The sequence below is a fragment of the Penicilliopsis zonata genome, assembly GCF_001890105.1.
Source record: "Penicilliopsis zonata CBS 506.65 unplaced genomic scaffold ASPZOscaffold_15, whole genome shotgun sequence".
NCBI lineage: Eukaryota > Fungi > Ascomycota > Eurotiomycetes > Eurotiales > Aspergillaceae > Penicilliopsis > Penicilliopsis zonata.
In genome coordinates, this window is record NW_019208924.1 from 603,737 (window position 1) to 628,914 (window position 25,178).

Sequence of the window (25,178 nt, forward strand, 5' to 3'; positions counted from 1 at the left end):
AGACCCTGTCATCAAACCAGATCGGCTGTAGTGCGTAATATTGTTGCTAATAATAATAGCTCTGAAATGGTCTTCACGGCTCGGCCCAGTTACCGCCCAGACAGCGGGGATGTGTGTACTGCTAGGAGGGAGACGGAAACTCCGGTTGTCACAATCAATATATGATTGTATTGGCCCTTGACCAAAGGCCAGATCTCCAGTACAATCTTTGGTCTTCGCGTTATGTTGTTGTAAACCCGTGTCTTTCATTATTGATATCTCTTTCTTCAAACGCAGTCGGTCTTCCCACGATCTCTTTTCGCTATGGCGCCCGCTCCGGTCTCTGTCCAGCAGCAGCAACGGAGAAAGATCCTGACTGTTTTGATGATATCCCTTCTTTTGGATCTGGTCAGCCAATCCGATTTTTATATCGTTGAAAGATACTGTGTGCTAATTGAGGTGGTTTAGATTTCGTTCACGTTTATCCTGCCGCTGTTCCCCTCCTTGTTGACCTTCTACCGCAACCGAGACCCTTCGCCCAACTCCCTGCTGAACCGGGTCTTCCACTACCTGAACGCGTATAAGAACTCGTTTGCGCGTCCGATTGATTCTCGCTACGATATCGTCCTCCTCGGGGGTGCGCTGGGCTCGCTCTTCTCGTTGCTGCAGGCCATCGCTGCGCCCTTCATTGGCCGTCTGTCCGATCAGCATGGCCGCCGGACCGCCCTGCTCTGCTCCATGGTCGGGAATATCCTGAGCGTCGCCCTCTGGGTGGCCGCCACCGACTTCCGGACTTTTCTCGCCAGCCGTGTCGTCGGCGGGCTGAGTGAGGGGAACGTCCAGCTCGCCAACGCGATCGCCACGGATATCAGCGATGAGTCGCAGCGCGGCTCGACCATGGCCCTGGTGGGCGCCTGCTTCAGCATCGCCTTCACCTGCGGGCCGGCCTTGGGAGCAGCGCTCTCCAACATCACCACCGTCGCGGCCAACCCGTTCGCAACCGCCGCGGGAGTCTCGCTGGCCCTGATCGTCCTGGAGACTGTGTACATCTACTTCCGTCTCCCGGAAACGCACCCTCGCTTCACCAAGTTGAAGCGCCCTTCTTCTTCTACTACCACTACGCCGGATGGCTCTACCTCCGACTCTGCTCACGAACCAGCCGACGTCGCGCCGGCTCCTCATCAGCACGTCAACAACCCCGCGGTCTTGAACATCCTACATCTGCTTTTCCTCCTCCCCTTTTCCGGTCTGGAGTTCTCACTCCCCTTCCTAACCGCCACGCTCTACGCCGGGAATAGCACCAGCAGCCCCTCCGCCCTGAATGGCCGGCTGCTCTCGCTGATGGGTCTGATCGCCTCCCTGCTTCAAGGCACCGTCGTGCGCCGGGTCTCCCCCTTGCTCACCGTGCGGGCGGGTGTCGTTGCATGCGCGTTGGCCTTCTTCCTCCTCGCGCGCGTCTCCTCCATCACAGGCCTCTACGCCTCCGGCTGTCTACTAGCCGTCACCAGCGCGACGGTAGTCACCGGCCTGAACAGCCTGGGCAGCTTCGAGGCCCGCGAGGGCGAACGTGGCCGTGTCCTCGGTCAGCTGCGCTCCTGGGGTCAGGCCGGCCGTGCTGCGGGACCCTTGCTTTTCTGCTCGCTCTTCTGGTGGGTTGGCCGCGAAATCGCCTACACCGCCGGCGGCCTCGCCATGCTGGTCGTCTGTGTCGCGGTGTTTACCTTGCTCAAGGCCCCTCCTGTCACCAAGGTGAAGAGTACTTAACTACCTTGCATACCAAGAAGATCATTTGATAGTTCTATATATATATATATATGTGTGTCTACTGGCTGGTTCAGTATGTCTGTATGTAAAGGAAATTCAATGCAAATTAAACGCACTCTATGTCGTTCTAGATTACCTTGTTTGATTATACCAGAGTAAGAGTAGAGATATCAGATCATGGGTGGAGATGGTCTCGTCTTCCTATACAGACCGTAGTTTCAAGAACCAAATAAAAAGAGAAAAAAAAACACTGTACAGCCGGGCCTACTGCAGACCCCTACCAAGCGTACGGTATCGGGCTCTTCGCCGGCAAATTCGAATGGGACGAATCATGTATTCTCCTCGTTTCCGTAGGTAGCGGCAGTTTCGACCCTGTAGAGAAGCAATTGCGGTGTCCGGATTCCCGGTACCCTTGCATTGCCAGCCCTGGTTTCGGCGTCGAGGGCTCGAGGGACTCTCGCGCCTTGCCGATGAGCCAGTCCGTCAACGCAACGAATTTGGATGTCCGCTCCCACCCGTTTGCATTGTCTGCATGCTCGATGGTGTGTGTTAGAATGCGCCCTTTCTCGTCAAAAGAGAAGATGAAAAGTCCTGTAAACTGCTCTTCATGCGAGAGCTTGAAGATCGGCGCGTCGCCGCCCAGAAGCATGCTGAGACCCTTGTTCGTTCCGGCTTTGGATGTCGAAAGACGGCTGTGTGTTTCCGCGTCGCTAACTGATCCTCTCTGGGATTCAGTGGTCTCGGAGGTCGGGGCAGTATAAGAAAAGGAAGGGGTCGTTGATGGTGATGATGATGATGATGACGTCGTCGTCGTCGACGATGAGCCCGTCGCGTCCTTCGGCTCGGTCTTCCATCGCACGACCAGCCGTTCGTCACCGCATTCGCTGTCTCTGCATGGGCCTGGATCCAATACAGTCCCGGCTCGGACGATGCGCTCGCTCAAGATCTGCAGTTTGATGTTTCCGACAATCGGAACGCTACCCCAAGCAACAGGTACAGTCCATAGAGCAGCACGGTACAGGGTTCGTCCCTTGACCGTCGGGAGATGGGGGTGTGTCGAAGGGAAAAGGTGGAGGGTAACGCTCGGCGAGAGAAGTTCCGGGGGTAACGGGTTGAAGAGGATCGTCGGGAGCAATGGCGAGAGAGTGCGGAGGGCTACAGAACGTCCCCCGGAGTCAGCGCAGCTGTAATTAATCTTGTACAGTTGTATAGCCACTTCACATACTCTTTCCTAGCTTCAGCGTCCGCTCATCTGGCGGCTTGTGATCGCCCTCCGAACCGCCTGACCTCCGCCGATCTGTAGATGAGAATGTCGTTGTTGAGGAAGACGGAGTCAACCAAGAATCGTCCGTAATCCCATTGCAAATCTGGGCAAGAGGCCGTCGCGGAGAGGAAGCAAACGTTTGACGACTTGCTAAGAAGGGTATTCGCGTGGATTTGTTGGCGTGGAAGGGAAGAAGGCATCGCATTACCGTGCGGGGTGGAGCTTTAGCAGAGGCAAGCTTCGGCATGGTCAGAAATCACGCCTATCGTGTCTCATGATAACAAATGAAGAAAAGGATCAAAGTCCCCAAGCCATCATGCATCATAGGAGGGCTGCAGTCGAGAAGTGTTCTGGTGTTGAAGTTGCCGGTTGCTGTTTTCGCCAGAATGACGTTGACAGACAATTTAGCCAAGCCGATAACGAACAACAAGTAGCAGCGAGTGGATTACATACAAACAAAACCAATTTTTCTTCAAAACTCCTTCATCATGAAGCATAATAGATTAAGATAGCATGTTGGTGTGGATTATTTATCGTCACCAAATCAGACAGAATGTCAAAAGATACAGCTCAAGCCAGCTCATCATCCTCTTCGCCCATCAGGCGCTTATCCACCAAGTCCCTGATCTTATCCTCCAGAACGCTGCGATCATATCTCTGGGCAACTTTGACCGCCGCTGTGAGCATCTTGCCGCTGCGGTCTCGCATCATCTGAACGATCTCCAGAGCCTTCATGCCGCGTTCCTCGCCTTCCCGGCATTCAACGGCCAGCATCTGCAGGAGAAGTTTATCGACCTCGAGCTCCTTTCTAGCCAGCTCTGCCCGTTGGCTAGCAGTGGCATTTGTCGATGACAGGAGATCCTGGTACAGAGAGAGGAGAATATTGCCACGGACAAAGGATTCTTCGAACCGGGCAATCTCATTGCGCTCAGCGGTCTCATCCTCCTCCTCGTTCGTCTTGGGCGGCTTGGTGGATATCGGGATTTTGAACTCGAATTCGCTGAGTAGAGGGCGAGGAAAGTACGGATATCTATCTCCTCCCTTCAGGATGATACAGTGGAATTTCTCCTGAGCCATGGCAACGGGCCAGTACGTCTCTTCCTTGCGACCAGTGGCCAGTCGGTCCATCTGCCTTGTGTCGAGGAGAGGCACCCAGCGTGCTTGACCTTGGATGCGCCAGTGTTGAAGTACCAGCAAGACACCATTCGAATCATAAATACACGGGTCCTGTATCTGGTAAGCCTAAAGTGGAATGTGCAAACGCTTGGATTTCTTACCCCAGTGTCGGAAAAGAAGACGCTTTGCAACTCTGTGCCTTCAGAGATAGCAACCACGTCTTCGTTCTGGTGAATCTCATCGCGCTTGACGTTCTCGATAGAATAGCGCAGTGTCGTCTTGCCGTCACCTCCCAGCGGTCCATTTCCGATGGTCATGATATAGTCCCTCCATGCGGCACAAGTCACTGCCGGGCTCTTTTGTCTGTATACTTTGTACGGCGTTCCAAACAGTGTATATATACGAACGTAATCTTTCGATGTCACAGCGACAATATATGAATCACTTAGCGCCAGGGCTAATGTTGTTAGCAAGGAACGACTCTCCATCCACCAGAAACAATCATAAACTAACCTTTGACAAACTCTCCCTGCGGCAGTTGTGTGCGCCAGTCTGCTCTAGTAGTCCATGTCTCATGGGGGCGGTAAAAGATAGTCGCCGGGCTGCCATCATTGGGGTTATTGGAGAATAGGCTTCCATGCTCATCTACCGCAATTAGTATATTGATTCTCAATCCAGGGATTTGTGTGTGTCCTACTGAGACAGGCTTTATCATAAAGATATGGGTCTGTGAAATGAAAGTCGCGATGCAGCTCTCGGTCGTAGAACTCTACAGTGACTGTGTGGTGTGTCTCCTGGTCGACAGTCCAGATAGTCCCGGTCAGGTTCAAGCCTAACATGGTCAGCACCCAGAAACAAAGACTTTTAGTAGAATCGGAAGATCCATACAGAGATAACGTCTGCTCCCCTTCCATGGTGTACTGCCCGGTTGAATTGGTAGATGCACCCTTGGTCGCCATTGCGATTCCATCAATCTTTTGGCATCATGACCGCGAGGGTCGTCTAGATGATCATTCGTGCGTTTACCGAAAGAATTGATACCCTCAGCATAACCAGCCCCGTCATCATCTTCAACGAAGTCATCCATGCCATCGACAGACCCCAAAATGTCATCCAAGGAGTCGGGAGTCCCTGCTCTTCTTCGTGGCGGTATGGGCTCTTTCGGGCGGTTTGCCAATGGACGCATAACATTCTCGGACATCTCCGCCAACGCTCCACCATAGATCGGGGCGGCCTGTAACGGTTTTGCCAGAAGTGGCTGATATTCCTTCGGCACAAAATCATCGTGGATGAATAGTTCGCCATCAAGTGTCGTGAATGACAGCGAGTTTTGGGTTGGATGCCATGACAGATTGATTACACTCGGGAAATCATATCGCTGCAACACAGTCTGCGATTTTGTTTCCCAGAGTAGAATCTGGCCATCTGTCGCCGCAGTCGCAAGCAAGGCACCATTTGGCGACCAGCTGAGTGTCGTAATGTCACCGGTATGACCTCCTGAGAACACCTTCTCCTTTCGCCATTCCGCCGTCGAATAGATGGAGATATCTCTTGTCGCTTCTGCAGTCGCAAATGCGGTACCATCCGGGTGCCATACCGCTCTCGATGTTGCCTCTTTGTCTGCTTCAAGTTTGCGGATTACACCGTCCAATTTCTTGAGAAGCTGTGGTTCGTCTTCAAGCATAGAGTAGATATACAAGAAACCGTCGGTGCAAGAGACAAGAACATATCGTCCGGTGGGATCGAAGGTCACATGCTTGGCTCCCTTGGCTTGATCACGAAGATACTTCACTTTTGTCATGTCCTCCACATTGACCACTTTGATCGTAAGCTCACTTTCGAACCAATTGTCAGTATTCAAACCGCCAAGAGCAATTCTGCTCACACTTACTCGCTTGCAACAGCAACCCATTCTCCATCCTTAGAAACATCAATATCCCGCACAGGCAGCGCGCAGCGCACGAGTAACTTGTCCATCCGTCCAGACTCGAGATTGTACTGCCAGACTGTTCCATCCTCCGCGCCCATGATGAAGGAGTCATTCTGAAACCAGTTAATTGAATGCCCTTACAGTTGCAAAAGCATAGGAGCATACAGTAGCACCGATCCCCAGATGGCCCTCAACGCCCTCATCAACCGTCATGGGCTCTCCATCTTGTCCAACAGAGTAGATTCGAATGGCAGAGTTGGAGCCACCAGTAACCACCTTCTTTCCATTGGGCGTATACGCCAAAACCGTGATCCCGGGGGTATCTAGAAGTCATCACTATCAGCCTCAAGGAATCTTTTATTCTAATTATTAGAGATAGTGATTGCTCACGGGCCGGCCGGCCCCTCGGGCGAATCGCATCGAGGCTCATGGGTTGAAGCAACCCAGGATGGGTTCAAGGAGAATTGTTCACTGAATTCGTAATCACTCAAGATTATGTGATAAAAGACACAATCGGTATCATCTGTTAAGTTGCAGGTCTGGTAGGTCTAGCAGTGCATGTTGGACATATGGAGCGTCCTAATCCTCTCTCCAGGTCGCCAACGTTGAACGCGTAGAGATCCCGCGACGCGTCGGCCGACGTATATTAGTTACCAATCACGGGGTGTATTTAGGGCTTAGGGCTTAGGTCTAGGGCTTGGTTCAAAATACGCACTCTGTGCTACATACAATCACATTCTTACAGCAAAGGGTTAATGATCTCTGAAGAAAGATGATTACCAAGGTAGCTAGGCTAGCTAGGTGGCCCAGCTGCTGTAAGGAAATCAAAATCTACTCCTTCCTGTGCTTGATTTACTGATCGCTCGTACAAGCCACGGTAGCCCCTTCTTTGCCGTCGTTCCGCCCATGGCCCGTCGCCGTCCAGGAGGATCTTTCGCCGGAGATCAATACGAGCCTTGAGCTGCTCGTCGGGAATTTCGAGATGGAGCCTCTGATTTGCTACATCGCATGTGATCAGGTCTCCGGTTTCTATCACTCCAAAAGGTGACTCCGGCAAAGCAGACTCGGGCGAGATATGGAGGATTATTGTGCCACCTGCTGTTCCGGACATTCGTCCATCTGAGAGCCGCAACATGTCCTTGACATTTTGCGTTGCAAGCTTGCGCGGAATCGGAATCAAGCCGGCTTCAGGCATTCCAGGATTTCCAATCGGTCCAATGCCTTTCAAAACAAGCACCGAGTTCTTTTCAACCGGCAAGTTAGGGTCGTCGATTCGTTGTGCCAGATCAGCAGAGTTTTCAAATACAACTGCCGGGCCGGTGTGTGACAGTAAAGAACGGTCCTTGGACGCTGAAGCCTTCATGATTGCCCCATTGGGAGCGATATTTCCATAAAGGACTACCAGAGACGAGGATTTGTACAAGGGATTCGAAAGAGGTCGTATAATCGACAGGGAATACTCGAAAGCTCGAAAGCGTGAAGTGTCCAAAACTTCCCCCAGAGTCTGGCCAGTGATGGTCAGTGCCGAAAGATGAAGAAGTGGATGAAGAGTGTGCAGCAGCGCCAACATTCCTCCAGCTTGATGAAAGTCGTTCATATAATTATCGCCACTGGGTTTCAGGTCGATCAGCAGAGGAGTTTTGAGGCCGATTTCCTCAATTGTGTCTAGTGTGATCACTCCTTGAAGAGCCGGATGTCTATTCGCGATAGCAAGCAGATGTACGACGGCATTGGTCGAGCCGCCTATTGCCTGTAACACTGTGATTGCGTTGAAGAAGGATTCCTTTGATAGGATTTCTTGCGGTTTCCGCTTGACCTTTGCGACAGCCACAGCGTTTGCGCCAGTTTCTTCGGCGATCCTGAGCCGTGCAGACGACACTGCAGGCGCCGATGCACCCTTGAGAGGCATCATACCCAAAGCAGCGGTAATACAAGCCATTGTGCTTGCAGTCCCCATAACACCACACGTTCCTATCTATAAGTGTATCAGTAGCATTCAAACACTTGAATCTCCAAAATGGAAAGAACTAACTGTTGGAGCCAGTTCCTCGTTTATGGCAGCTATCTCCTCGACGTCTATCTCGTTCGCTCGAAAAGCAGCCCAATTGTTCCGACAATCAGTACAAGCCCCTACTCTCTGGCCGCGATGACTCCCCGGGAGCATCGGCCCAGTGACAAGAGGCAATATCGGTTTGTTGGCCGAGATCCCGCCCATCAGCTGTGCAGGGACTGTCTTATCACAACCTAGAAAAAAAAAACAGATAAAATGTTGATGAACCAGTTATTTCATACTTTGCAAGACCTGTGATCTACTCACCTCCAATCATTATACAAGCATCCAGTGGCTGCGCCCGGATCATCTCCTCGGTGTCCATGCTCATCAAATTCCGCAAGAACATACTGGTCGGGTGCGCAAAGGATTCGTGCACGCTGATAGTTGGGAACTCTATAGCCAGTCCTCCATTCAGCTGGACGCCTCTCTTCACAGCCTCGATGAGCTGTGGCACATTCGCGTGGCATGGGTTGAACCCCGAGTAAGTGTTGATGATGCCGATGATGGGTCTGGAAAGAGCGTCCTCCGAGTATCCCATGGATTTGATGAAAACCTTTCTCAGGAATAACGAGAAATGCGCATCTCCATAGGACGTCAAGCCTTGCCGAAGGCCAGACTCTGAAGCGATGGGCCGCGAGATATCATAGTCATCGACACTTGATGGTTCGGCTTGTCGTTCCTCATGATGCTCCATGGCTATTGTTTCTTTGAAAGTTATTATAACTTATCAACAATATTCAGAGGTATGATTAGGCAATGAATCACTTCACGATCCTCGATGAGGTGATCAGACGTCTAAACTTCACCATCGGCGCATCTCCGGGCCTCGGATTCTTCCCCGCTCGATGTTGCTTGATCGTGCTCTCAGTGACAATGAAAGTAGAATTAAGTGTTTGTTGATTGGCCTGGTTTAATTCATATCTACTATAAAAGAGCTAATCACAGACCCTCTATTCGCTGAACATGGTCTCAACTAATACACCTCTATATATGTCATCAAAGATGGATAGAGAGACAAAGAGACCAAGGAATTTACACTTCCTATCTAATATCGAATGATCGTACTTTCTTACCGTGTGGTCTTTATGGTCCTTCTCGCGGCAAGACAATTACGAATTCTGACTTAACTACTCTACTTTAGTATAGATACAAATAAATAGAATCTCACTAGATGGTTATCTTTAAATCTTCCCGTACTTAAAAGTGAACTAAGTCTACACTCTTGATTTTATCCTGACTCGAATCTCTCTACTCGGAAGAAATGCACCAGTAGCCACCTTATGGCCTGGGATGGCCCATTTCTTCCCACCCACGGGCTCAATATCCCACATTAGAAGAATCGCAGCGACAAACGCCAGCAGCTCCCGCTCTGAGAACTGCTGAAGTTTGAAATTCAATACGCCGCCGCTGAAAGGGCGGACGGTGCGCGGGTCCGCCTTCTTTTCCTGGGTATCGGGATCGGTAACGATGAAGCGCGACGGGTCGTACTTTGTTGGATCAGCAAAGTAGGCGCTATCGTTCTGGTGCACGCCATGTGGGATAATGACGTACTCTCCCTTCGGGAGTCGGTACTGGCGAGGCCCCTGCGGCGAACAGTTCATGAAGGCGTCCTCTTCGGGTTCCCTGATGGTAACATCCGCCGTGAGCTCGCGGAACGAGAGCGGAGCACAGTCGAGCCGGAGAGCCTCGTAGCAACTAGCCCGGAGCAAGGGACAGGAGCTAAGTAGCGCGTCCAGATCGATAGAAATCCGAGGCGGTTCCTGGAAGGGAAACCCCGTTTCTTCGCGAGTGAGACGAGAAGCCTTGGCAAACGGCGCCACCTCCTCTCTGATCTGGACGAAAAGGTCCGGGTCGGCCAAGATCCGCAACAAGGTCCAGAATACCATGGGCGCGATATTGGCGTTCATCGCCCACAGCAGAGACAAGTGTGCCGGGGCGCTTTCGCGGGGGCTGAGACCCAGGTCTCTGAACGCCCGGATACGCTCCTTGATCGGCTCTGAGACGTCGTCCAAGTCACTCAGTTCGAATCCCGGGTTTCTCCCGTCGTCCCATTGGATAAACGCCTGGTGAAACGAAGTCAGAGAGCGAAGCAGGCGCTCACGAGCCGTAAACGCGCCCGACACGCCCGGCAGCGGAATCCAGAAGGGCACTCCCATCGAGAGGGCGACCGCATGGTTGTCTAACGTCCAGAGATCCCCAAGAAATCCCGGGAAGGTCTCGACAAATGCCTGGCCCATGAAAACGGTCGAGGTAAGGTGGCCGACAAAATTTCGGACGAGAGAGAACATATTAGCTTCGCAGACCAGCGAATCCGCCGCATCGTCCGGGACAATTACTTGACTGCATCGCTCCCAGATAGCCTGGTCGACCATACTCTGGCAGAACCCTACCAGATTCGGCGTCTCCCGTTCGATCAGACGAACCAGCGACGTTGACGCATCGGAGAGGAATGGCTCTCGCATGAACTGGCTAGGAATCTTTTGGTGGATGGCATGCGAATCCTCGGGCTTCAGCCGCCGCTGCGTGCCACGGTCCCCGAAGACTTTCTCCAGGATATACTTCGTCGTTGAATCGCTGGAGACGTCTCGAGAGAGCAGAACAGAGTCGATCATTGGCGGTGACAGAACCACGTTCTGCTTGACACCACCCATATATAACCCAAACACGGGTTCTTTTACTGAGCGCCTGCATTGATCAGCTTTCGTTCGGAGAGAGAGAGGGGGGGGGAAAGAAGAAAGAGAAAGGGGGCAGTTCGGGCTCACCATGTCCTCGAAATGAAATATAAAGGATTCCAGGCAACGAAAGGTGCATGACCAACCCATGGAATCCAGTACGGAGCGACTGACACGTTTCGAGTATCGTCATTATTCCCCGTCTGTACTGTTGTCGACCTGCTCTGCAAGCCGGAGAGGATGCGGGTTGCGATGCACGAGAAGACCACAACGGCCACGGCAGTCTGCCAGGCCGATCCAGGGAAACCGCCCCTTTCCGTTTGGAATAGACTAGGGGACAACTCGTCCTGTCCCATGGCTGCTGGGGGTGGAAAATGTCGATGACAGCGTAAGGTAGATTGTTGTGGTTTATTTCTATAGCTGCTTACGTCACGATATTGGTTCGTACTAATTACCACTAACCAGTTATGACACTAGCCAGGTAATCAGTTCTTTCGATGATAATTCACTATGAAGAAGCAGTTAATTAATTGACAAGGTTTCGCACGAGGCAAAAAGAAAAAACATAAACAAGTTCCCAGTCCGGGAGTCGAACCCGGCGCTGCTGGGCACTAGACTTTCTATGAAAGCCAGCTATGTTACCGATACACCAACTGGGAGAGCATGCGGACGGGCTCGACTTTTGACATGATGAGCCAGAACATTTGAGGGATTCAAAAATACATACGATATATCCCTAACCTAGGGATTGAGCAGCACCCTACATTTTAAAGAGTAATTCTCTATCATATTATCTACATATAAAGGTTTGAGATATCAAGTAGAGTTATAGAGTTTACTAAATCCTATAAACAATGTAGAACTTGGTGTATGGTTGATGTACATGTATTCAGGATACACAGAACCGACGTAGAATTGACGTAGGAATTTGATGTAGAATCGGCGTAGGTTCATAGAATTCCTTAGCCATAGTAGTAAAGGCAAAAATGGTTGGCATGCTAAAATACATGGAGTGAAGACAGGTCTGGAAGCTACTATATACCATACATACCGTGTAACAGTGACGGCTAATTTTCGCTTTTGAGAACTTTCTCCAATCCAGAACCCTCATCCTCATACTTCGCGATCTTATTCTGGGCAGCGTAGACCTTGTTTAACAACCATTGAATCCGCAATTGCAGCTCCCGGGGCTGTTTTGGCAGCTGACCGAGCAGCTTGAGTTCCTCCTCGTACGTCGCGATGCTCTTGTTCTGCTTGCTGATGAGCTGTGCGAGGATGGCCAGGTCCAATCGCGTGCTTAGCGCTTTGTTCTCGGTCAGCCGCTGGAAGACGGCTTGGAAGATCGGTTTGCCTGGTTTGATCCAACGCGGGGAACCGTCGACAGAGATGATGCTGATGAGTTCGGCTTGCTCCAGGCTACGGAGGGTACCTTCACCGTTATCCTTGAATAGATCAGAGAGAATGATCTGATTATAGGACATGACTCCGGATTTGGTGTGAGCAAGAGCCTTGATCAGATGCCAGACCTGCTCTCGCGTCCACTGATGTTGGGAGTTATCGGCCGCGGTGTCAAGGATGAACGATTTCAAAATCTCCGAGGCAGATTGGTCGATGATTCGGTTGACAGCGCCTAGACGAGTCTGTTAACCCTACCATCTCATAAACAAACATGCTAGAGAGTTGATACTCACCTCGAGGCGTGTCGCCCACTTTGATACGCTGCGCCATGAATTCAAGATCAGTCACACGCCCACCTAGGGCTTCAATACAGGCATCAAGATCTTCCAGTTTGCTGGAATCCTGCGGGTCCGGGCTCTCGTCTGCTATCTCACGTTCCAGATGATTGAGCACGAACCGCCTCCCAACATCAAGCGAGCAGTCACCCAGTGAGATGCTGCGGAAGACCTGGTTCGGCAGCGCCTTGCTGAGTGGCTTCGCAAACGATATATCGGTGGTCAGGAAAATGACGTGAGCGATGTTCCCAGCTGTCAAACCCGCTGCCCACTCGGTGATCTTGGCGTAAACGACGTCGTCCTCGCTTGCATTGTGGAGATAGTTGTCGATAACAACGACGGGGCGCTTTTCCGGGTGTGAGTCGAGATACTCTTCCTCGGTCAGGTGCGCTCCTTTCTCGTCCTTTTTATGGTCCTCGAGAGCAACTTGTTTGAGAGCAGTGGCGGTGCTCTGCCAGATCTTGCTGAGCTGGACATCCAGTGTCTCCGAGAAACCGGCCTTGGTTCCAATCATGCCCTGCGCGGCAAGGTCGATGAAGCTGCTGATACTGTTCATCCAGGAGAAAACCGGGCGATAACCGACCTGGGCTGCCGCCTTGGTAATTTTGGCAGCGTCTCCTCTTGCATCCTGGATCTGCTTGCAATCGATCACGATCTTGTACTTGCGGTCCTTGAGCGTCTGATCTAGCACTAGCTCACGCTTTCCAGACCCCCGCGGTCCCTGAACAACTATAAATGTTTCGACGTTTTCTGTCAACCACGCCTGCAATTGAGAGATCTCTGTTTGAAGGTTCTCCCAGATGGCCATGAGACCGCGGACTTCGCTTTTTCCATGATGCCCAAAACGGAAGCTGGCTTTGCTCATCTGTTTCTGGACCCACCGGAGGATGGCATTTCCTTCCGACTGTGCGCTGGCCTTGATCTTCAGCCTGATAAAGAACGTGCGAATGGGGTCGAAGATGATGACGGTGATGGTGGCGACAATGGCGGCGAGGATGGGGAGGACAATGCGCGGATGACTGAGCAGCCAGTTATTAATCATCGACAGCTTGATCTTACGTTCGTATTGGAGTTTCAGTTTTGTTCCAGATTTCCCACCCCCATCCGTCTCCGGCAAGACGAACCCATGCAGGCAGTTGCGCGCCATAACCGCATACTTGGGCCGCCTGAACTCCACATAAGCGTATCGGGGGACGACTTTAGAATCAGATGGCTGTCTCTCGATAGTTTTCAGCTTCCCATACGGCCGCAGCAGTGAGTACAGAGTCTCCTGCGTCAGCTCGGCGGCTGACGACTCCGGAGTCGTCGGTAAGAACTCGATCTTGAGCCGCTGGCTGGGGATCCGATAGAGATCTTCGATCCATGGTCTGCCAAGAACGCGAGCAGCTTCAACAGACTGGAAGGGATTGAACCACGGCCGGATGGGATGCTCTGCCAGATGGGCCCTGATCGCATCCTCCACCTGGGTGCTGTCGACCTCAGCGCCATGCGAGTACTTGACGAACGCTCCCCCTTCATGCACCCGAGGCACGATATCCTTGATCTCTAGCGGCAGCTTTTCCGGCAAGGCCCGTCTGATAATACTCACGGGGTCCGACGCTGCGATATGCGGTCTATCGATCCTTTTCAGTGCATCTTCGAAGGACCGAGTACCTCTCAGCGGTATCCGGAGCAACCATTGTAGCTTGGGGGGGAAGATGTCTGCACATTAGTTTCCATCCATATAATGATAATGAATATTCAATAATAAATACATACTGTTGACAAAAATCAAGTGTTCACCATCCTTGATCTCGATATGTCCTGCCTTGACAGACGACGTGCGCGCCCCCGCAGGAGGGAATGCACCTGGTCTGATGATAGGCAGCCTCGTGTGCCGTGCATTGCTATATAGACCATTTCTGAACGGACCTCTAGCAACAGAGAGCGGTATCATCTTTGCAAGCATGTAAGCATGGTGTAGGTCATTGTCAAACAGCTCGTCGAGCTGGGGGGAGGAACCCGAAGTTATGACGTCGACGGGGGGTTAAGAGGACCTGTTATTAAAAAATCACGTGATGCGTATGGTAAGTTAATTACCATTCGGAATTTACAAAAGTTACGCCCAACACCAGCGACTGCATCGACTATCATAACAAGAGTATCGATCACAACATCCTCACCATGGGCTGGTTATGGAAAGCTCCTCAGCAGAGGCAAGAGTCTACACCAGATGCACCAGATGCATCATCAACAGGGACGCCTCCTCCCCCCCCCGCACTCACCAGAGAGGAACAAGCCGATGCAGAACTGCGCCAATTCCTCGCCAGCTTCGAAGAAGCAAACCGACAAGCCTCATTGACAGACACTCCTACACAATCGAATCTACAATCGACCCTACAGTCGAACCTACCATCAAATCCTCCTACACAATCGCCTCCCGGGACTACCCCAGACTCTATCGCCCCCGAAGCCCTCTACGCAGACAGCATGTCCTGCCGCAGCGCCTTCGACTACGCCTTCTTCTGCCAATCCTTCGGCGGCCAGTTCGTCAACGTCTATCGGTACGGCGAACTCCGCTCCTGCAGCGAACACTGGGAGAATTTCTGGCTGTGCATGAAGGCGCGCACCTACGCGGAACCGCGCGCCAAGCAGGTCATCCGCGACCATAACCGGATGCGCGCGCAGAAGTACAAGACCGGTCCCAGCAGTGAAGATGTGTGGGACATGCGTGTGCGGCCTGTCAAGGATGCCTTTTCGGGTGATTTCGCGGCTATGGAGGCTGAGATGGAGGCCGAAGCTGCTGCTCAGCCGAGTACATAACTTACCTCTCTTCGATATAAATGGAAGAAAAAAAAGGGTATGATGACGATAGATATAATTGTACGATAGGCGTTATGTTTATAATAAATTACGGCTACAGGGCCAGATACTCCGCTAAAGCATCCACAAGAAGAGAAGACACGATGGTAGAAGATTAATTATGTACATGCAATCGCAATGGGAATCTCAACATTGACAGGAGAAAGGACGGAATGGGCAGAATGGGCCACACCTGATACATCTGTTCTCAGCGGGAAAAAGTAACGAGCTCAGATGCAATCTAGTAAGTGTGCTGGGAGCGTCCGAGACGCCGAACATCCTGCCTCGCGAACTCCTACATCCAAAAAAGAAACGGATATCACAATTGGAGAAAAAAAAGAGGGAACCAACTGTACGGAGCAGACCAAAAAAAAGAAAAAGAGCAAGGGAGTTGGCTTTTTTTTTAAACTTCTTTTGCATGAACTTTTCACGTCAAAGTCATTATCATCAAGTGTGTAGCGCAGCCAGGTTTAAGCGGCGGCAACCTGGATCTCCTGGATCTGCGGAACAGCATCGATGGCAGGACGACGCACAATACCGCCAGTGACGGGAAGTTGAGAGCTGGTGCCGCTCAGGAACGAGTCGACTTCGCGGGCGCACTGACGACCCTCGTTGATGCCCCTGTGACAATTAGTATTAAAGGGTCTTAAAGGTTGAATTGATGGGGGGGGGAAGAGAAACTCACCAGACAATCAGAGATTGTCCGCGTCTGCAGTCACCTGCAGCAAAGACACCATCGACGTTGGTAGAGTAACGGCCCGGAGGCGTCTTGACGTTCTTGCGGGCATCGCGTTCGATCACGTCGCCGAGAAGGCGGTCCTCAGGACCCAGGAAACCCATGGAAAGGAGGACGAGGTCGGCAGGGAAGAACTGCTCGCTGCCCTCGACGGTCTTCATGTCCCAACCGCCGGTGGCGCTCTTGGTCCATTCCACACGGACGGTGTTGATACCCCGGACCCGGCCGTTGCCGTCGTCGACAAACTCCTTGGACATGACACAGTACTCACGGGGATCCTTGCCCATGTGGGTCTTGACCTCGGTGTGACCGTAGTCCACACGGTAGATGCGAGGCCACTGGGGCCACGGGTTGTCACCCGCACGCTCCGGGGGAGGCTGAGGCAGCAGCTCGAAGTTGACGACGGACTTGGCGCCGTGGCGGACCGAGGTACCGATGCAATCGTTACCGGTATCACCACCGCCAATGACAACGACGTGCTTGTCCTTGGCGGAGATGTACGCGCCATCCTCCAGACCGGAGTCGAGCAGGGACTTGGTGTTCTTATGCAAGAACTGCATGGCGAAGTGAACGCCATCAAGCTCGCGGCCGGGTACCTTGAGGTCACGGGCCACGGTGGCGCCGGTCGCAAGGATGACAGCGTCGTTGGAGTCGCGCAGGGACTGGAGCGAGATATCGTTCTCCGCGCCCACGGCGGTACCGGTGACAAACTTGATGCCCTCGGCAGCCATCAGGTCCACACGGCGCTGGACGACCTTCTTGTCAAGCTTCATGTTGGGGATACCGTACATGAGCAGACCGCCGATGCGGTCCGCGCGCTCGTACACGGTCACACTGTGGCCGGCGCGGTTGAGCTGGTCCGCCGCGGCGAGACCGGCGGGGCCGGAGCCGATGATGGCGATAGTCTTGCCGCTACGGACCTTAGGAGGGCGGGGCACCATCCAACCCATCTCGAAGCCACGGTCGATGATGGCACACTCGATTGACTTGATGCCAACGGGGTCCTCGTTGATGCCCAGGACGCAAGCACCCTCGCAAGGGGCGGGGCAGACACGACCCGTGAACTCGGGGAAGTTGTTGGTCATCAGAAGACGGTTGAGAGCATCCTGCCACTGGTTCTGGAACACCAACTCGTTCCACTTGGGGATGATGTTGGAAATGGGGCAACCAGTGTCCGACTGGCAGAAGGGCACACCGCAATCCATGCAGCGGGCCGACTGGTACTTGAGCTCGTCCTCGCTGAGGCGATTAGACAGCTCAGCCCAGTCGCGCGTGCGAGTGACCGGGTTACGGTACTTCTCGCTGCGGCGGCTGTACTTCATAAAACCGCGAGTCTTGTCGAGGATGAGCGCGGAGCGCTTCTTCTCAGTCTTGGAGTCGCTGATGCTGTCTTCGATGTCCAGCAGATCGGCGGCCTTCTTAGCAGGCTCCTCAGCCTTAGCCGCAGGCTTCTCGGCAGCCGCGGGCAGCAGGGGCAGCGCGAACTCGGCCTTCTTGGCAGCTTCAGCCTTGGCGGCCTCCTCCAGCAAGATACGCTTGTAGTCGGTGGGGAGGACCTTGACGAAATGGGGCAACGCGCGGGTGAAGTCGAGGAGGATGCGGGCCGCCCGCTCAGAGCCGGTGTAGTGGTGGTGATCCTCAATGAGGCCGCGCACGAAGGCGATCTCAGCCGGGTCATCGATGCCCGAGAGCTCGACCATCTCCATGTTTACCTTGGAGTGGAAGTCTTGGTTCATGTCGAGCACGTAGGCGATACCGCCAGACATACCTGCCGCAAAGTTGCGGCCAGTGGAGCCAAGAACGAGGACGCGACCACCGGTCATGTACTCACAACCGTGGTCACCGACACCCTCAACCACTGCAGTGGCGCCCGAGTTGCGGACGGCGAATCGCTCTGCAGCTACACCGCGGAAGTAACAGGTACCGCTGGTCGCACCGTACAGACAGGTGTTTCCGACGATGATGTTTTCTTCCGCCTTGAAACTAGCGCCGCGGGGCGGGTAGACGATGAGACGACCACCAGACAGACCCTTGCCAACATAGTCGTTGGAATCACCCTCGAGTTCCAGGGTGACACCGGGTGCCAGGTACGCACCGAAGGACTGACCGGCAGAACCCTTGATGTTGGCATGAACGGTATCTTGCGGCAGACCTGCCTCACCGTAGCGGCGACTAATCTGGTACGAGAGAGTGGCACCGAGTGCCCGATCGGTGTTGACGATATCACACTCGATCCGGCAAGGCAGACCCTTCTCCAGCGCTAGCTCGGATTCGGCAATCAGCTTGTTATCCAGACGGGTGTGCAGGCGGTGATCCTGTTTGCGGACGTTATAGGTCGCAACTCCAGGGCGCAGAGAATGCGCAGGAGTCAGGATCAACGACAGATCGATCTTTTCCTGTTTGGGATTGCGGATATCCTCGCGGACCTTGAGGAGTTCCGCCCGGCCAACCATCTCGTTAATGGTGCGAACACCCAATTTGGCCATGATGGCACGCAATTCATTGGCGATGTAGTAGAAGAAGTTGATCACATGCTCCGGGGCACCCTTGAATTTCTTCCGCAACTCGGGATCCTGGGTGGCAATACCGACTGGGCAGGTGTTCAGGTGGCACTAGTTTCAGTCAGCAAAAACTTCATTATCAACCGCAAAATAGCCTCAAAATAGCCTCGAAAGCATGAAAAGAACCAGGAAATTACTTTTTTCATCATCAGGCAACCTAATGCGATCAAAGGAGTCGTGGCAAAGCCGAATTCTTCAGCACCAAGCAGACAGGCGATGGCGACGTCGCGGCCGGTACGGATCTGACCATCGGTTTGCACCACAACACGACCACGGAGATCGTTCAAAACTAGCGTCTGGTGGGTCTCGGCCAGGCCTAGTTCCCAGGGAAGACCGGCATATTTAATACCGGTCCAGCGAGAGGCACCGGTGCCACCGTCATGACCGGAGATGAGGATGTGGTCTGCCTTGGCCTTGGCGACACCGGAGGCGACGATACCGACACCAACCTCAGAGACGAGCTTGACAGAGACACGAGCACGCGGGTTAGAGCATTTAAGATCGTAAATAAGTTGCTTCAAATCCTCAATCGAATAGATGTCGTGGTGCGGCGGCGGAGAGATCAAACCCACTCCGGGGGTGGAATGGCGGGTGCGGGCGATCGGGCCGACAACCTTGTGGCCGGGAAGCTCACCGCCTTCACCGGGCTTGGCACCCTGAGCCATTTTGATCTGCAACTCATCGGCATCAGCCAGGTAGTTGGAGGTGACACCAAAACGGCCGGAAGCAATCTGCTTAATGGAGGAGCGCATGGTGTCGCCGTTTTCGAGGCGCTTGCTGCGTTCCGGGTCCTCACCACCTTCACCGGTGTTGGACTTGCCGCCAAGGCGGTTCATGGCGATGGCCAGAGTGGAGTGGGATTCCATGGAGATGGAACCGTAGGACATGGCACCGGTGACAAAGCGGCGCACAATCTCAGTCCATGGCTCGACCTGGTCGATGGGAATGGCGTTTCGTTGCTCAAAGTCAAAGTCCAACATGCCGCGGAGCGTGCAGTTCTTGATGGCCTCGTGCGCAGCGCGGGCGTAGGCCTCGTATGACTTATCGTTCTTGGTGCGCACGGCATCCTGGATGTTGGCGATGCTGACGGGGTCGTTGACGTGGGCTTCGCCGCCATCACGCCAGTGATACTCACCGGACTCCGGGAGACCTGCAATTTGCACAATCTCACGGGCAGGGAAGCCCTTCTCATGGAAGGCAAAGGCCTCTTGGGCAATAAGCTCGAAGGTCAGACCACGGATGCGGCTCGCAGTACCAGCGAAGCAGCGGTCGATGACACTGTCATCGATACCGAGCGCCTCGAAGATCTGAGCGCCCTTGTAAGACTGGAGAGTAGAGATACCCATCTTGCTCATGACTTTGAGGATACCGCCGTCGCAGGAGGCCTTGTAATTCTCGATGATCTTTTCGTCAGAAAGCGGCTTGCGGATCAGCTTCTCGCGGTTCATCTTCAGGATACATTCCATGGCGAGATAGGGGTTGATGGCGTCTGCACCGTAACCAACCAGGACGCACATGTGATGCACCTCGCGAGCTTCGGCAGTCTCGACGACCAGCGCCGCGAGCGACCGCCACTTGTTGCGGACGAGGTGGTGGTGGACGAGACCCGTGGCCAGGAGGGTCGACACAGGGACGCGGTCGGCCGAGGTGGCCCGGTCGGAGAGAATGAGAATCTTGTCACCGTTCTTGATGGCCTCCGTGGCGGCGTCGCAGATGGCGTCGAGGGCCTCGATATAACCTGAAATGCCCTTGCGCTTCTCAAAGGTGATGTCAATGGCCTTGACGGTCCACGCCGGGTGAGCCTGGTGGATATTCTGAATGGCCTTGAACTCCGGAATGCTCAGAATGGGCGAGCGGAGAAGCATCCGGTGGCACTGGGTCGGGTCCATCTCCAACAAGTTGCCCTGGGGGCCAATGTAGCACTCGAGGGACATAACAACAGCCTCACGGATAGGGTCAATGGGCGGGTTGGTGACCTGGGCGAAGAGCTGACGGAAGTACTCATAGATTAAACGGGGCTGAGGAGAGATGCAAGCCAGCGGGGCGTCATTACCCATGGATCCCAGGGCCTCCTTGGAGTCGGCAGCCATGGGGCCGAGGAGGAGAGTGACCTGCTCGAAGGAGTAACCAAAGGCCTTGAGGCGGGGATCATTCTGGATAGTCGTGGCATCGAGTGCGAAGCTCAAATCGACGTTCTGGTTGCGCAGGGCCTGATCGATGGCGGGCAGCTTGAGCAGCTCCTTGTCGAGCCAGGCCTGGAAGTTATGACGCTGGGCGACGGTCTGCTTCAGCTCGGTGTCGTCAATGATGCGACCGGCGACTGTGTCGACAAGTAGCATCTTACCCGGCTGCAGACGGCCCTTCTGAATGACACGTTCCGGGTCAATATCGATGGTACCAACCTCAGAGGCGCAGATGATGCGGTCGTCATCCATGACGTAGAAACGGCAGGGACGCAGACCGTTACGGTCCAGGTTGGCGCCGCAGTAGCGACCGTCAGAGAAGGTGAAGAGGGCGGGACCATCCCAGGGCTCCATCTGGCAGGCAGCCCATTCATAGAAGGCAGCCTTGGCGGGGTCCATGGCCGGGTTGTCCTGCCAGGCCTCGGGGACCATGAGCATGACCGCCTCGGGGAGAGAGAGCACACCGTTGATCATGAGCAGCTCGAGAACATTGTCAAAGGCAGCCGAGTCGGAACCACCGTCCTCGATGATGGGGTAGAGCGAGTCAAGCTCCTCGCCGAAGATGTCAGACTTCATCAAACCCTCACGAGCACGCATCCAGTTCTTGTTGCCGCGCAGAGTGTTGATCTCACCGTTGTGGGCGGCCCAGCGCAGAGGTTGGGCGCGATCCCACGAGGGAAAAGTGTTGGTGGAGAAGCGCGAGTGGACGAGGGCGAAGTGGCCCTCATAGTCGACGTTTACCAGATCATGGTAGTACTGGTAAACCTGGACGGGGGCCAGCTGGCCCTTGTAGATGATGTTGCGGTTGCTTAGGGAGCAGAGATAGAACCAGTTGGCAAGGCCAATGACATGAGTGGCACGCTTACGAAGAACGTAGAGCTGGCGCTCAAAGGTGCGGTCATCAAATTTCTCCGGGTCGGTGATCTCCGGTTTGGTGCCGGCACCATAGGCGTCTTGGAGCACGACAAAGGGCTGCATGATGATGGGCTCGCGCGACAGGGCAGCGGGACCCAGGATGGTGGAATCGCGCGGCACCTCACGCCAGCCCAGCACGCGCAGACCGAGCGAGTTCGCGATCTCCTCGAAGGAGGCCGTGGACTGCTTAAGCGCCTCTTCATCAGGCTTGAAGAACAGGTTCCCCACCGCGTACTGGCCTAGCGGAGGCAGCTCGACACCGACATCCCGAGCAAAATTCTTGACGAAGAACTTGTGCGGAATACTGGTCATCACACCAGCACCATCACCGTCGCGGGCGTCGGAACCAACAGCACCACGGTGTGTCATGTTGCAAAGCAGGTTGCGAGCTAGAAGCAAGCCATGTCAGCTCATTTGGTCTGGGAAAATCATAGCAAAAATTGTAATATCTAATTATCGAGGATCTCACCATCGCTGACGATCTTGTGACTAGCTTTGCCCTTGATATGACTATTCAATTGAATCAGCTTTTGTCTCTATAAATCCTCAATCGTCAATGATCCATCACTCACGCAGTAAAGCCTACACCACAGGCATCCTTCTCGTACTCGGGGTCATACAGACCCTGCCTCTCGGGCAGCGTCTGTGCCCAGCCATACCCCTTCTTCGGCTGGTACTCGGAATACTCCTGAGGCTGTTGCTCTTCGACTAATTGTGTGCCATAGATTTCCTCCAGGTTAAGACCCATTCTTCCGCCGACCGCCGACAGAAAATGGATACCAGAAGAGATCGAGAGAAGGAGAGGGGGAGAGAGAGCGGAAATTGGTTTGTTTTAAGCTATTCTAAGCTATCGACCGAAGGAGGGGGGGGTATCTTTTTTTTTCTGGTCCGCGTCGGAATTGGCAAGGCGATCGAAGCCCAGACGATAAGATAGTTGTCTGTTCGACGAATGTCGTCACCAGAGGTAGACAGGGAGGGCTAGCGGGGCGATATAGGGACCCAGCGTCTGGCCTCTCGATAGAATATTTGATGGGGGGGGTGAAGCAGACGAGAGAAGGAGAGGAAGAATGAAAAAGGGAGAGAGAGAGAGAGAGAGAGAGTCAGTGCAGAGGGAGGGGGAGGGGAGAAATAGAGGAGGGAGGAGGGCAGGTCCGGGGGAATTTGGCCCAGGGACTCCGATACAGACAGTACAGACAATACAGACAGTACTAGGTAAGGTATGAAAAAAGGAAAATTACAGCCAACGATGGTTGTGGGGTGTTTACTAGGAGGTGCCTCCTCCTGCTTCACCCTTTGGTACGGAGCACAGCTGTCCAGGTGGGAGGGCCGAGTAGATAGGGACGCTTTGGAAGGCTTCCGCCGTGGCAAATGACTGGTAAATACAGTATATTACCTGTACAAAGTACCTACTAGCTACCTCTACCTAAACTTAGATACCTAGGTAGGAGGTACCTAGGTACTTACTACCAAAGAGACGTTCCGCTTCTGGTGAACGCTTTCGGAACCCGCCGTTGCAAGCTTCCGCTTCGAGGTGCGTAGAGATCTTCGATCTTGCATACGATAATTAGCTTGAAAAAAAGACTCTGTAAAGTCGTACTTTAGGGAAGGAAAAGAAGTAGACTGACTACCTGGGTAACTAATTCCACCATTCAAGCCAGTTCACGGTACCCTTAACGTACCATTAACTCCGTGGGAGCCTGAGATATGGCGAGCCTTATGGACTGGGAGATAAGAACGGCCACCAATCAGAGATGCAGCATTCCAACCTTACGGAAGCAGATTAAGTTCCCTCTACGTCAAGATCCACTTGTGAGTTTCTTAGCTTGGTCTAGAATACGTATTGTAATTACGGTAACTAAAGGTATCTACATACCTACTAGGTATGTAGAAACTTGAGAGTACTAAGTTAAGTACCTCTGGAGTAACTCCTCGGTGGAGAGAATAGAGTACAGACTAAATTGGTGGAGAAATAACAGCTTATAGAATCCTAGTAATAGTCAGCAATCCATACTACATACTACATACTACATACTACATACTACATACTACTTCTTTTTGTACTAACTAAATGGTAGTCTCTCCGTACTCCATAACTAAGTCGGGCATACTAAGTCCACGACTACTGCATGGGGCAGTGCAAGGGTGCGGCTGCTTATTTATCGATTGGCTGATAGCATAGTATATTATGCAAGATATTCTACTACATAGAGTATGTTCGTGATGAATCTTGACGATGATATTTTGAAGAGAGAATAGAAGACGATAAAAAAATAATAAATAATAAATAATGATTAATACAATATCTATTCTGTACAGTAACTAATCAATTCAATCTTCAATCTCAATCCTACCGAGTAAACAAAGTACCAATAACCAGCTAAATTCTTTGCCGCGGCAGGCGAGCTAACAGCATGTACTATGTGGAAGGGAGCGCACAGAGCACATGTGCCACCCGGCCGGCTTTCGGACGTACCCCACGGTGATCGCCTAGTACTACGAGTACCGACTTCTGTACTGTACTGTACAATACACTACACTACTACTAGGTACATACCAGTACATACCTAGTACACTATCAGGGCAATCTGCCAGGTAAGCTCGGAGCGGGGTGGACAGTGGACACTGCTAAGGTGCAACCACAAAGAAGAATCCAGTACGCATCCGCTACGATTCGTCGAGCACCTTCCGACAACGGCTGGGCATCTGTGCTTCTCCGCTTGTTTAGAAAGCCCTCCGGCCTGGTTGGTTGCTCCCTCTCCCTGACTTTTCGCCGTGTGCTGGATGGTCGACTGGCCGGGCGGTCCCCCGATCTCGGGGCTTCCCGAGTTTCCGCCAGCTCATTCTTTGAGGTCATCACCTTATCAAGCACAGTGTATGGTCTCACCTTGCTTAGAGGTACTACTACTCCGTATAGTGAGCTGGAATCTGAGGAAGCGTCCCTACAAGGAGTAGGTGTATACTACGTAGTACCTATGTTCGTCTCCTGACAATCTCCCCACCGAATAGTAATAAATTACTTAATAGTAAATTAAATCTTCATCAATTAGTCAATGGCATGGTCGTCGAGGTATTCATCAAGTAATTCGTGGGTCGATATAGTTACTCCGTACTCATAACTTGGAAGTTCCTACAGAGTAGGACTCATATTCAAGGCACTGTAGTCACTGTACAGTGAGCGTGTCTTCCGTATCCTCCCGATGTTTCCAGACTTGCCCGCATCGGGTTCACCGGCCGACGCTCCTCTTCAGGAGCGGAAAAGCACCCTGGTCGGGAGAAACCGGAACAGTCCGCTCACCCGAAAACCGGACTCGAAACACTCCGCCAAAGTAACCTACGGAGAGGCCACAGTACTATATTTTGAGTACTGTAGTTACATACTACAGTAACAGGCTAATAAGAGCATTGACCAGGCTAAAGAGTACCAGACACAG

The 25,178-nt window shown here is 53.0% G+C and overlaps 8 protein-coding genes and 1 non-coding gene across 9 annotated transcripts; 3 read left to right on the top strand and 6 right to left on the bottom strand.

The window, feature by feature from the left end:
• Positions 1 to 303: 303 nt before the first annotated feature.
• Positions 304 to 1,743, top strand: ASPZODRAFT_154120 (hypothetical protein; the record flags this gene model as incomplete). The annotated part of the gene is made up of 2 exons (XM_022726058.1): positions 304 to 387; positions 448 to 1,743. The coding sequence occupies 2 exons, from the start codon at positions 304 to 306 to the stop codon at positions 1,741 to 1,743; spliced, it is 1,380 nt and encodes a 459-aa protein (XP_022578672.1).
• Positions 1,744 to 1,863: 120 nt separating this feature from the next.
• Positions 1,864 to 3,400, bottom strand: ASPZODRAFT_135647 (hypothetical protein). Its single transcript, XM_022723858.1, has 2 exons — positions 2,969 to 3,400; positions 1,864 to 2,898 (listed from the first exon to the last, which is right to left on the bottom strand). The coding sequence occupies exons 1-2, from the start codon at positions 3,252 to 3,254 to the stop codon at positions 2,021 to 2,023; spliced, it is 1,164 nt and encodes a 387-aa protein (XP_022578673.1). The 5' UTR covers positions 3,255 to 3,400; the 3' UTR covers positions 1,864 to 2,020.
• Positions 3,401 to 3,577: 177 nt separating this feature from the next.
• Positions 3,578 to 6,483, bottom strand: ASPZODRAFT_72494 (hypothetical protein; the record flags this gene model as incomplete). Its single annotated transcript, XM_022729844.1, has 8 exons — positions 3,578 to 4,234; positions 4,285 to 4,580; positions 4,637 to 4,768; positions 4,821 to 4,955; positions 5,012 to 5,958; positions 6,015 to 6,166; positions 6,219 to 6,376; positions 6,444 to 6,483. 8 exons carry the CDS (start codon positions 6,481 to 6,483, stop codon positions 3,578 to 3,580), a joined length of 2,517 nt encoding a protein of 838 aa, XP_022578674.1.
• A 363-nt stretch (positions 6,484 to 6,846) lies between these two features.
• On the bottom strand, positions 6,847 to 8,800 carry ASPZODRAFT_72382 (hypothetical protein; the record flags this gene model as incomplete). Its single annotated transcript, XM_022729832.1, has 3 exons — positions 6,847 to 8,028; positions 8,086 to 8,297; positions 8,371 to 8,800. The coding sequence occupies 3 exons, from the start codon at positions 8,798 to 8,800 to the stop codon at positions 6,847 to 6,849; spliced, it is 1,824 nt and encodes a 607-aa protein (XP_022578675.1).
• A 409-nt stretch (positions 8,801 to 9,209) lies between these two features.
• ASPZODRAFT_161257 (hypothetical protein) lies at positions 9,210 to 14,447 on the bottom strand (the record flags this gene model as incomplete). The annotated part of the gene is made up of 6 exons (XM_022726505.1): positions 9,210 to 10,791; positions 10,869 to 11,062; positions 11,867 to 12,408; positions 12,470 to 14,212; positions 14,270 to 14,359; positions 14,423 to 14,447. 6 exons carry the CDS (start codon positions 14,445 to 14,447, stop codon positions 9,321 to 9,323), a joined length of 4,065 nt encoding a protein of 1,354 aa, XP_022578676.1. The 3' UTR covers positions 9,210 to 9,320.
• ASPZODRAFT_t123 lies at positions 11,353 to 11,437 on the bottom strand. Its single transcript has one exon. It is a non-coding gene; the product is annotated as a tRNA-Glu (tRNA).
• A 188-nt stretch (positions 14,448 to 14,635) lies between the features above and the next one.
• On the top strand, positions 14,636 to 15,348 carry ASPZODRAFT_135656 (hypothetical protein). Its single transcript, XM_022723859.1, has one exon. It carries the CDS (start codon positions 14,675 to 14,677, stop codon positions 15,311 to 15,313), a length of 639 nt encoding a protein of 212 aa, XP_022578677.1. The 5' UTR covers positions 14,636 to 14,674; the 3' UTR covers positions 15,314 to 15,348.
• A 474-nt stretch (positions 15,349 to 15,822) lies between these two features.
• ASPZODRAFT_18937 (hypothetical protein) lies at positions 15,823 to 22,495 on the bottom strand (the record flags this gene model as incomplete). The annotated part of the gene is made up of 5 exons (XM_022727311.1): positions 15,823 to 15,973; positions 16,038 to 18,700; positions 18,787 to 22,136; positions 22,217 to 22,257; positions 22,320 to 22,495. 5 exons carry the CDS (start codon positions 22,493 to 22,495, stop codon positions 15,823 to 15,825), a joined length of 6,381 nt encoding a protein of 2,126 aa, XP_022578678.1.
• A 1,663-nt stretch (positions 22,496 to 24,158) lies between these two features.
• On the top strand, positions 24,159 to 24,734 carry ASPZODRAFT_145282 (hypothetical protein; the record flags this gene model as incomplete). Its single annotated transcript, XM_022725090.1, has 2 exons — positions 24,159 to 24,226; positions 24,305 to 24,734. The coding sequence occupies 2 exons, from the start codon at positions 24,159 to 24,161 to the stop codon at positions 24,732 to 24,734; spliced, it is 498 nt and encodes a 165-aa protein (XP_022578679.1).
• Positions 24,735 to 25,178: the final 444 nt, after the last annotated feature.